Source organism: Theropithecus gelada, chromosome 1 (genome assembly GCF_003255815.1).
Source record: "Theropithecus gelada isolate Dixy chromosome 1, Tgel_1.0, whole genome shotgun sequence".
In the NCBI taxonomy this organism is placed as follows: Eukaryota; Metazoa; Chordata; class Mammalia; order Primates; family Cercopithecidae; genus Theropithecus; species Theropithecus gelada.
Window position 1 is genome coordinate 216100991 of NC_037668.1, and position 12080 is coordinate 216113070.

A 12080-nucleotide genomic window follows, 5' to 3' on the forward strand; every position below is an offset into this window, starting at 1 on the left:
ACACTGTACCAGGAGTTCTACTGATATCATATGTAGCCTGGAGATGGGAAGGCTGAAGGTAATCTACGGTTTCAAACCAAAAAGCAATCACTGAGCTCCATTCTGTTACTGGTGGTGTGCTGGATAACAACACCAGCAGGATCAACACGACACGGGTCCTAGACTCCAGGACTATGCGGAATATTCAAGTACAAGCTGCTACTCATTTACATCACTATGGAGGGAACAATTGCAAATTTGAAACAGGTAAAATTAGGTTGACAAACTGGGGTAGGGACCAACCTGGCCCAATCTTGGAACCTATGAAAGTTGAACAATGTTTATTGGACTGGGATGGTTTAAAACAGTGATTCTCAATCCTGGCTGCCAGGTAAAATCCCCTCATTGTTTTTAAAAGTATTGAAGCCTGGGCCCCTCTCCAAATATTCTGACCTAACTGGTCTAGGATGGGCTTGGGCATAAGCATATTTTAAAATCTCCCCAGGCAACTCTGACCAGCGGCCACGGTTGAAAACCACTATATTGGGAGAGAAAAGTGGGAATCTACCTGAAAAATGTGTGTATGTTTCTGTCTCCTTTTTTTTTTTTTTTTGAGAGCGAGTCTTGCTCTGTCTCCAGGCTGTAGTGCAGTGGCGCAATCTCCACTCACTGCAATCTCTGCCTCCCGGGTTCCAGTGATTCTCCTGCCTCAGCCTCCCAAGTACCTGGGACTACAGGCACGTGCTACCACACCCAGCTAATTTTTTGTTTTAGTCGAAATGGGATTTTACCATGTTGGCCAGGATAGTCTTGATCTCCTGACCTCGTGTTCTACCCCGCTCGGCCTCCCAAAGTGCTGGGATTACAGGCGTAAGCCACTGTGCCCGGCCTCTCCTTTCTTCACCTAAACCCTAGAGAGCAATCTGAATTTGTATTCTGTGTAGAATTTTCTATCTGAACCTCTTTTCACATAAGCTGAAATCTTGACAGACAGTTGAATATTATTCTTGTTGTAAGATTACATAGTCAAGTGTCCACTAAATTTGAAAGTAAATGTCCTGCATCAGAACAACAAAAATGAAAACTACAACTATCTTTTATAAGCTGCATTATTTACTGTTTTACAAACATTATCTAATTGAATTCTCCAAGCAATCAAATGAGATAGGTGTTATTATTATACCCATTTTATAGAGGGGTATAAATTTATAAATCAGAATTAATTTTAATTAACAGATAACACTGAAGATCAGATGAGTTGTGACATTTGCTCAATGTGACCACAACTACTAAACTATTAGTCAATCAAATGCATTAATGACAAAGCCTATGATCTTTCCCCTATTGTACATGGATCCGGAATAACACTGCAAGTTTGCCTTTTCTATAAAACCAAGCGCTGAGAACTAAATATAAACAAAATAAGCAATTCTGAACAGAGCCAAATAACAACAGAGAATTTGTATGTATCCTGATTATGCTTTCATTAATTTATGCATGTTTTATTTTTCCCTATGTCCCCATTAAAAATAGACAAACTAGACTGTAAGAAGTTTGCATAATGTAGTAGAAATGTGTGTAAGCCCTCAGGATCCACATCGAGACAAAAATGAAATGTGTGTTTTCATGTTGTATCAGAATATCCTGCTTTCCCTGACTCCTTTACCCAACCTGCCACTTACCATAGGCTCAAATACTTTCGGTTATTTAAAGGATCCAGTCTCCACCAACTACGCCAATCATTTTCCAGGCAAAATGAAAACTAGGAAATGCTATGATGTTATTTTCCCGGGTTAACAATATCGTTAAGAAATTTTAATTGAATATTTCATGTTCAGGCTACACGAGTATTAGATAGTTTTATCAGGCTTTTACATGGGAGTGACATTGTCAAAAACAGGATTCTTCTGGGTTTCAGGCATAGCCCTGTGTTATAAAGTAGATGCTGACTGTTTGCATGATGAGTGAATAAAGAGTCTCCCTCAGAAGACTTGAAGAGGAAATGCAGACTTGCCTAGGACTGTAGGCAAGGGCGAGAAAGGACACATGGGTTTAGAGAGCCAGGGAAGATGGAGAATGGAAAAGATGGCGGAGACTGGGAGCAAGAGGTGCTGGAGGTGCTGGAGGCACCGGGCCATAGAGGACTCCACCAGGCTGTGGGCTTCCTTAGGACAGGTAAGAGACATTATGGGACAAAATGTGCAGTGGTTATAATAGAAAATGTTAGTAATATCATTTACAAATGAATCATAAGGATGGCTATGAAACAAACATGACAAGGAAACGTTTTATAAGTTTGATGAAACAAAAGCCCTTGTCCATTGGTTAAAGGGCATTGATCAGATCAGCCAGGAAGAATATTGCAGAAAAGGAATGAGTGGGCTACCAGGTAGCACCTGGAGACCTGAGTCACACATGGATACAGCTGCCTGAATCACAATGGCAGGGTCATATGCATGTTGCCAGGTCATATAGGTCTTCAATATAGAACAAAACATCAATCAACAAAAATTAGGAGGGACTGTAAGTTCAAGACCACACAATTTACTGTGTTTTCAAAATGCAAGACGTTACTTGTCCAGAGGAAGATACACACACACGTATGTATGTACATTATATAAATATAAATGTATATATATATATATCAGCAAATACAGACTGCAGTTATATTTTCTATTAAATGATAGTGTTCTAAGATCAAATATTTCACAATCTTACCATATAACTTTGCTAGATAGTGTTTGGTTATAAATTTCAGGACAAATGGAGGGTTAAAATAAAAGATATTCTTAAGCTTGCAGAATTCTTGAGAATGGGGCTTTTATGGATGGTGAGGGGGTGATCAGTCCTTCCAGATCTTTTCCAAACCTGAAGTGCCCCCTGCTTCTTCAAAGACAGAGTAGCTGCTTCTCAATGGGTGTGTCAACCAAGAACTGCATGAGTAGATGAGGGAGAGTAAGACCGTGTGCGTGTGTGTGTGTGCACGCACTTGAAGATTTATAATTAATAAATCAAATGAAAGTAAGAATTCCACATCCTTTTTATCTACCCAGAGTCTCACATTTGCAGAAATTATAATCCCCTTCTAATTTTACATAGTAACCATCCCAATTTCTAGCACAGTGTAAGAGCCATAATAAGAACTTGCTAACAGAATAAACTTGAACCAGAGTTACAGTGTATACACAAATACGTGAATGTAAATAATAATATTCATGATCATAACAAACCCTTATATAGGCACTAAAATGGGCAAACACTGTTCTATACTCTTTACAGATATTAACTGATTTAATCTGCACAACAACCTATGAGGCAGGTCCTGTTATCACCCTGATTTTGCTGTTGAGGAAACTGAGGCATAGAGAGTTCATCCTCTTGCCCGAGGTTGCACAGCTAATAAGTAGGTCAAAAAAACAAAACAAAACAAAAACCGTAAGCTCCACTCCTGGCTCATTTCTGCAGTCTTGCTAAATCTGCTAACCACTGTGTAGAGGTAGGATCCAGGCTTGTACTTTCCAGAAACAACCTCCTGGATCACTGAGCTCTTATGCTGGCTACGTGCAATTTCATAAATACTGTTTGATTTTTAAAAATCATAATTTCTCGAAATCAAACAATTGTAATGTATCATCAGTTGGCAGTCACAGCTCACTGGCAGACCAGTATCTAACTGATTTCACATAAACACATCTCTTTAAGATTCCACTGTTGCAGACCATTAATTATTTTACAGGTTCCTCACAGTGAATTCAGAGTGTGAGTTTATTATTTTATTTTTACTTTTTTACCCAATGGATTAGGTAGCTCTACTAATGAGCCTTTGTCAGTTACATTTCTTGGCTGCTTCTGAACAGGTTTGATTTGATAAATTCCCATCATTTTGTCTCATAAATGAGCAATCAAGATGTCCCAGGAATTTCAACATTTTAGGGTAGCAACTCATCATCTAGACAGAAACAAAAACTTTTTACCTGATCATGTATTTTCCTAAAATTCTAAAATATAGTTATCACGAAACTCTAGACCTCAGCAGCCCTTAGCAGGCTGTGATATGGAGTAAGGGCACTGTCCAGTTTCCTTTAGCACAGAAGGAAACAAACAAACAGATTAACTCCAGGTACGAGACAAGAAAAGCAAAGTGGGTTTTTCAGGGTAGAAATCCAAACAGCAAGCTTTTGGAGGTACAGATAAAAACACATTTTAAATCAACGTGTGTTTCCACGCGAATGAAAAATAAAAAAGCCCATATTCATCATTCCTGTTAGTAACAACCATCACACTCGCTCTTACAAAATTGCTACTCATCCAGAGCCCAGACCAATAAAATGTGTGCGAAATAAAAAAGCACATATTCATCATTCCTGTTAGTAACAACCATCACCCTCACTCTTACAAAATTGCTACTCATCCAGAGACCAGACCGATAAAACATGCCTGTTTGCTGCTGAGCTGCTCTGCCCGCCATTGGCTACGTGGTTTCTTGGTGCATTTTCCTATTGCTACATGATAAAAAACAGCTGGGCTGCTTTTTTGCTTATAGTTCCTGTTAATGTATGTGCCATCTATGGTTCCATTTAGGACTTTTCTGGCTCTGTTGGTTTAAAATCAAATGTCAAATTTGACTATTGTCCCCCAAATAAAAAATACTGTCTTTAAAAAATTAATGAAAAAGAAGCTGTGAACCTGACACAATTTTTTTTTTATCACACATATTTGTGAAGAATAGTGTTTGGCACCAGAATATTTTAAAGAAAATTTAAATTTGGCTCACTTGAGTAATCAGGGTGTGAACTATTTTTTTCCTAGCGTGTTTTTGCACGCAATACACCGATGAGAGACTATCTCCTGATGTTTATAGGGTCTTGGTGAAAATAAAAGGGTACACACAAGTCCAAAGACTGGTTGCCCGAAGTTTGAAACGCTGGGTAGTCTTGAATTTCCTTTTCCATTTGAAAGATAAAATCAGGTAAAAATTTAAATTAAAGTAGCTTTCAGTTAGTGCCTTCTTTTCTTAGGCACTGAAGTTTTCGGGTAAAACTTGGTGATTTTATCTGAAAGGAATAGGATATAGGGGTTCTTGAACTGCACCCAAAGAGAAGGAGCTGGCGGCAAGTACCTGTTTCCTTTCTCCATTTTTCATCACTTCACAATTTTTCCCCTACCTGCCCAGTGAGAGGGGGAAAGGAGGGGAACAGACTCTAAAAACAATCTTTTCCTGTGTGGTTTTTTTTTTTTTTTTTTTGACACAGAGTCTCACTCTGTCCCCTAAGCTGGAGTGCAGTGGCTCGATCTCAACTCACTGCAGCCTCTGCTTCCCGGGTTCCAGCAATTCTCCTGCCTCAGCCTCCTGGGTAGCTGGGATTACAGGCATGTGCCACCACACCCAGCTAATTTTTGTATTTTTAGTAGAGACAGGGTTTTACCATGTTTGCCAGGCTGGTCTCAAACTCCTGACCTCAGGTGATCTGCCCGCCTCGGCCTCCCAAAGTGCTGGGATTACAGGCTACCACGTCTGGCCCTCTAAAATTAATCTTTAAGTGCCCAAGAAATGTGGTCTTCAGATAAGTTCCCCCGGACCTTTTAATGCTAACCTGTTATGCATACCGCTCTAGGGGTTGAGAGAGGCAAATAGGGGCAAGGTGAAAGGCAGCCAGTCAGGCAACAAAACACCCTAAATTCTGCATGCTTGCTCTTTAAGACCATGGGTCATGCCTGGCTCTTGGCCAGTGGAGACCAAAGGCATGGGATTCTGCAGAAACAGTCACTTAGCCACCAACAAACTAGAGGAAGAAGAGAAATTCCACTACTGCATTGAAGTGAGAATCCTCCAAACATTATTGCTTCCCCACAGGACGTGGCCACGGACAGGCAGGTGTAGGGAGAACTGCAAGATCAGTCTCAGAACACCTTTAATCCATTCAATTCTCAAAGCAGATAAAGCCCCTCTATCCTTCATGTTTGCAAAGGCAGATCTCCCCCTTGTAAAGAGGCAAAGCACAATCAGGCTCAAAACTGCAGAAAACCAACTGGTTTTACATTGTACAGAAGTCTAGTGCTATTAGGGAGATGAAAGGCAGCTAAGAGGTCTCTCTTTGGCAAGAGCAGTGTGACTCTACCAGAAGACATTCTAAACTAGGTCTCTTCCTAGAAGCTTGCCTGTGAGTTCAACGATAGTTAGGTCATAGGCAGTAAGTTGAAAACTTCCATTTGTTGGCAGCAGGCCAGTTGTTAGAGAGTGACTTGAACTAAGATTCTAAGTGTTATCATCTTTCTACATCAATAACATCTAACATCTACCTTTCTACATCAATAACATTCTACCTAAAGTCATATGACAGACCGTGGTGGGTGGATCACTTGAGGTCAGTTCAAGACCAGCCTGGCCAACATGGTGAAACCCCATCTCTACTAAAAATACAAAAATTAGCTTGGTGTGGTGGCAGGTGCCTGCAATCCCAGCTACTCAGGAGGCTATGGAGGGGGAATCGCTTGAACCCAGGAGGTAGAGGTTGTGGTGAGCCAAGATCACACCACCGCACTTTAGCCTTGGCAACAGAGCGGAATTCCATCTCAAAAAAAAATTAATAAGTAAATAAGTAAAGCCATGTGGGATTGGGTCATGGTGGAGGCTGGCCTCTACTTGTATCATTCAAGGCTGGAAGAACAGTAAAGAAATTTCCTTTGAAGCCTAGAGAAAGGGCCATCTGCATTATGTAATGACAGAGTGCTTGTAATAGTACCACCTGCTGTAAAACAGAACATGGGAAATACAACTAATGAACTTGTGAAGCCGGCTGAAATTCTTCAGGCAGATTACAAGTTTTTGCAGTATATAACAAGGGTTACAAAGAACGAGATAAACTGAAGAAGGAATTGCTGCGTTCTCATGCAGAATTTAGATAAAATGTAGAGAATCCAAGGTTGGTCTCTCCACTCACAACATTCTTCAAGTAAGAAATGGCTTCAGGTCGTGGGTCTGTATGGATCTTCTTAGCCAAACAAAAGGGCTCTGTACTGCATATAATTTTCTGAATTTTCTGTATATCATGACATTTTGACATTTTACAAAGGCTTTCTGGGCTGGGAAGTGTTGGAAGTGGACGAAAAGATGTTAACAGACACAAACATACAGTTTGGTAGGAGAAATAAGACCTAGGATTAGATAGATCAGTAGGGTGACTATAATTTACAATAATCTAGTCTCCATTTCAAAATAAGTAGAAGGGGGCCGGGTGCAGTGACTCATGCCTATAATCCCAACACTTTGGGAGGCCAAGGTGGGCAGATCACTTGAGGTCAGGAATTCGAGACCAGCCTGGCCAGCATGGTGAAACCTTGTCTCTACTAAAAATATGAAAACTTGGCTGAGCATGGTGGCGCAAACCTGTAATCCCAGCTACTTGGGAGGCTGAGACAGGAGAATTGCTTGAACCCAGGAAGTGGAGGTTGCAGAGAGCTAAGATCACACTACTACACTCCAACCTGGGCAACACAGCGAGTCCCTGTCTCCTAAAATAACATAATGTAACGTAACATAACATAACATAACATATAAAAATATAAGTAGAAGGGAAGAATTTGAAAGGTTCCAGCCTAAAGATAAGACAAATGTTTAAGGTGACAGATTCCCCAAGTACATTGATTGGATCTTTACAAATTATAATAATGTATTAAATTATTACATGTACTCCAAAACTATGTACATCTATTATGCATCAATTAAAAATGCACGCATGCTCACACACAGACGTACACATGGACACATACATGAGCGCGTGCACACGCACACACACCCCCCTTTCCAGCTGGGAAAAGACTGCCCCCGCAAAGGGTTAGCCAATGCCTAGAGATAAAAATGGCTCAGCCAGGCTTTCATATGCAAGCTAGCCAGTCTGGAGCCTTATTTCCCCTGGTTCATACATTCCAGGGGGCAATCTTCTACTCTCCATTTACCCCTTTTGAAAAAAGTATCTCTAGGTATCTTACCCCATCTTACCATTTTACATTTGGCATGTGTGTTAGGGGGTATGTAACTACTCTTTTTACATGTTTCCAATAAAGAGAAGCCCACATGAGGAGCCTCACTCAGATCCAGACCCGATGCAAATAAACACACTCTGGATTTTGAACTGAAGGAGTGAAGGATGTGCCATCTCAAAATATGTCAGGTTGGTATATTGATGATTATTTCAAGGGGAAAACACTGGGAAAATTGTATTTCAGTAAGGGATAGCTGACCTGTCTCTTCTGTATGCAGCAAACCATAAAGATTCTTCTGAGAAGCCCACCCTACCTGTACCAGGGTGAGAAAATAGCCCTTATCACCAGAGACTGGAAACTGGGGGCTGCCATGGACCTGAATAAACACACTTAATGAAGTAACCCTATCTCCCACTAGTTTTATACCCCTTCCATATCTCCTAGTGACTCCCCTAGAAATTGACTGCCCCCACACACATCCCCTTTGTCCTGTCATGTCTTCTCAGATTTATTGTTCTTTGTCAAAAAAGTATAAAACCATCTTACTTTGGCCACTTCTTTGGACTTCACTCTCTTGTGAAGATCCACATGTACGAGTAAAACTAATAAAATTTGTAGACTTTTCTCCTGCTACGCTGCCTGGTGTCAATTTGGTTTCTAGATCTAGCCAAAAAGCCCGCATAAAGCGAAAGGGGTACTGGAGGTGACCTCTGGCTTCGCTCCAGAGCCTTGGTGTACTAGAATTCTCACTCTGAGGAATGAGGTGAATGCGTTTTGCATGTAAAAGACAGCTGTGAATTGCTACGGCCACAGACTGGGCTGTGGTATGTTATCTCCAAAGATGGCCGCCAATAATCCTCATTCCTGTACGTGGATGTTGCTCCCCCTCCTGGACTTGAGACATGCTTCTACCAATGGAATAGATTGGGAGCAACATGCTAGGATTCCAGAGCTCTTTGCCTTCTGAGGATCCAACCACCACGTAAAGAGCTCGGGACTGTTTACTGAATGATGACAGAACATGCAGAGAGACTCAGCCATCCCAGACGTTCCAGTCACCCCAGCTGAGATACCAGATATGTGAGGAAAGCCATCCAGGATTCTCCATCCCCAGGCAGCCCACCCCAGCCAACACCATACGGATCAGAGGTAAGTCCTCACTGCCAAACCCTGCCCAGAATCATGAACAAATAGATACTATTGCTTTAAACCACTACATTTTAGGAGACATTATGGAGTAATAAATCCTGAAACACTTACTTAAACTTGAGTAGAGATGGAAAAGTGTAGAACACAGTTAGTAAACTCATTCCATTCTTCTTTAGTTATGGCCTTTGTGTTTTTTGTTTTTATTTTCCAGTAACTTTTGACTTTAAAATGGTGTAACTGAATAGATTCAATAGCTTTCAAAGCACCAGTGAGATCATGATTATAAGCTTAATGCCAACACATTTTGCATAAAAGGAAACAAAACTTATTTTACCCTTGACTTACATATGACATTTAAGTGTAGGCCAATGGCTACATATTTAGATAGGGTAGCTTAATATAAACTATCATGGTTGTATCAATATAAAGAAAACACACTAAAATCACCAGCACCATTTTCTTACACCCAGAGCATTTTATTCAGAAATCGTTTAGATCATTAAGTCAGTTTTCTAAAGGTAGTTCTCCGAAGCCTTATTTTTTTAAAAGAAATAAGCATATTTCTTTTTCCCATTCATCCAAATATGACAGTCTAGAGAAAACAACTATCCTGAGAAATTTCACTCTACTATTAAAAAAAAGTGGCAGTGGGTGAATTATAACTCGAAAGGTGGATTGTAACACAAATTAACCAAATCAATGCCTCAGCAGGCAGTTACAGAATTAGACCTGTAAACATGCAGGTTGTGCAAAGCAGAATTCTGGACCATGCCATTGACAGAGATTATCACGTAAATAGCACGCCCTGAAGTTGTGCAACACAGCAATTCTGTATAAAGAGCCGATCGTGGGCAAAGATGAAACACGATTTTGTCCTCGCAAACCTGGCATTCTAGTAGGAGCGGAGTGACATATGATTAACAACGGCACATCTACATAAATGTAATAATGTACGTGTACTCTGGGTGCGGGTAGACTAAAAGAAATGAGCTGGAGTTTGAGGAGTGGAGGAGCAGAATACTAAGGAGTGGAAAATGCACATAAGTAAAATCATCACACACACAGAGGATGTAGCTTACCTGACATGCTGATGGATGAGTGTGGTTGAGATCCCAATGGGAAGACACTATGTCAACAGACTTTTTGGCCATGTTGAGTAAATTCATCCAGCCTTGGAAAAGTGATAAGTGAAATGGTGCATTTTCTGAATAGTTAAGGCCTTCAGGAATATTTTCCACCAGGGCAATTCTTAGAAAAGATTTTGAAAAACAAAAACAAAATCTAGTCAAATTTGAAGCCACAGATCTTTATACAGGCATACAGCAAACATCTAAAAAAATACTCTTTACTCATTCTGAATGCATTCTCTCCTCATCATTTACATTTTTTTCCCCACAAAAGTCTTCTTACATTTAACCTCTTAACCTCTACTAATCTGTGTTCTGAGAGTTTATGGTCTATTTTTTCCATAGTTAGCACTCATATTTCAGAAAATCATGGAGTATGTCTCTAATGTCCAGTTTCAATCTAGCCTGGAAAAAAAATTGTGAGCTTCCTATACAAGCATCTTCTTCTAGTAATATATTCCTTTATTTTTTCCTGGAAGCACTTCGATTCCTATATAAGATACTACTTTGCAAGCTATTTGAGACTATAAATTGAGTTTTGCCTATCTCCAGTTTCTAAAACAATGTGGGCCATATACTGGAACTCAATAAATGCAGTTATTACTGCTGAGCATCTATTGATGCTTCCTAGCCTGTGGTGTAAAGTGACACTGAGAAGAAAATTGTAAAACCTGCTTGTTTCAGGGCTTTATTAATATTAGAGCTAAGAAAATGATAAAATTATAGTAATAATCAAGCCCTAAATAAACTGTGATCAGCAATATTCTAATAAGTTTGTTTTCTCTTTTTATACTTTTTATTGTATTGACAATATATCCATTGTATTGTCATTCCTTTCCTTGGCTGCATTGTTTTCACTTCTGGGTTAGGTGACAAATAACTTCTGACCAAAAGAATGAACTATTTTTTCAGCTTTATTAAGCTTTATTCATTAATGTATATTCTCCTGCAATTCTTCTTTTGAAATGGAGTCTTGCTCTGTTGCCCAGGCCGGAGTGCACTGGTGCGATCTTGGTTCACCGCAACCTCTGCCTCCCAGGTTCAAGCAGTTCTCCTGCCTCAGCCTCCCAAGTTGCTGAGATTACAGGCACCTGCCATCATGCCTGGCTAACTTTTTTTGTATTTTTCATAGAGACGGGGTTTCACCATGTTGGACAGGCTGGTCTCGAACCCTGACCTCTCATGATCCCCCCGCCTTGGCCTCCCAAAGTGCTAGGATTATAGGCGTGAGCCACTGCACCCAGTCTCCTGCAATTCTTGATGGAAAAACCCCAAGTCCTTATGAAAATACCAGTTAAGTGCTTCCAGGACACAGATTTGCATAGCTGTATGCACAAAGCCAGAGACATAATTAGGGCTCATGAAATACTTATAGAATAAATTTCAGCTTTCAACAAAGAATTCAGCACTTCTCAATAAAATACTGAATTGTTACTCTTACTGAGACTTGTTGCATTTAGCCAGCTTTTGAAACAAAAACAGTACTGCTAGTAAAATGTTCCTGTGCATTTGATCAACCTAGAATATTACAACCAGAATGGGTTCTGGGTATGTGACTCAGATAAATGTGCAATTCTGGGGTCCGATCAGCCTACCACCACCCAAAAACTTATTTAACATTTGTTGAGCCTTTATAAGCACAGGGCAGGCAAATCACTATGTGCAACACAGAAATGACTACCACAAATCTCCCTAGCCCTCAGAAACTTATAATTTAGTGGAAAAGCCTCTCCCTCTCATACATACTGACTCAAATAGGAGCTAGACCCTAATAAATAGTGAGGCAAGGGTAAGAAGCTTAATTAGAGGGAAAACACATCACTTAAATAATCACTGGAACAT

The 12080-nt window shown here is 40.2% G+C and overlaps 1 protein-coding gene across 3 annotated transcripts in view; it reads right to left on the bottom strand.

The window, feature by feature from the left end:
* Positions 1 to 12080, bottom strand: part of PLD5 (phospholipase D family member 5) — a 430516-nt gene that overhangs the window by 201886 nt on the left and 216550 nt on the right. For 2 of the 3 annotated variants that reach the window (XM_025394615.1, XM_025394623.1), the window contains exon 3: positions 10191 to 10359. The exons of the other annotated variant lie outside the window; for it this stretch is intronic. In XM_025394615.1, the coding sequence (XP_025250400.1) occupies positions 10191 to 10359 (169 nt within the window). The remainder of the gene's footprint in view (positions 1 to 10190; positions 10360 to 12080) is intronic. 3 annotated transcript variants of the gene reach the window in all.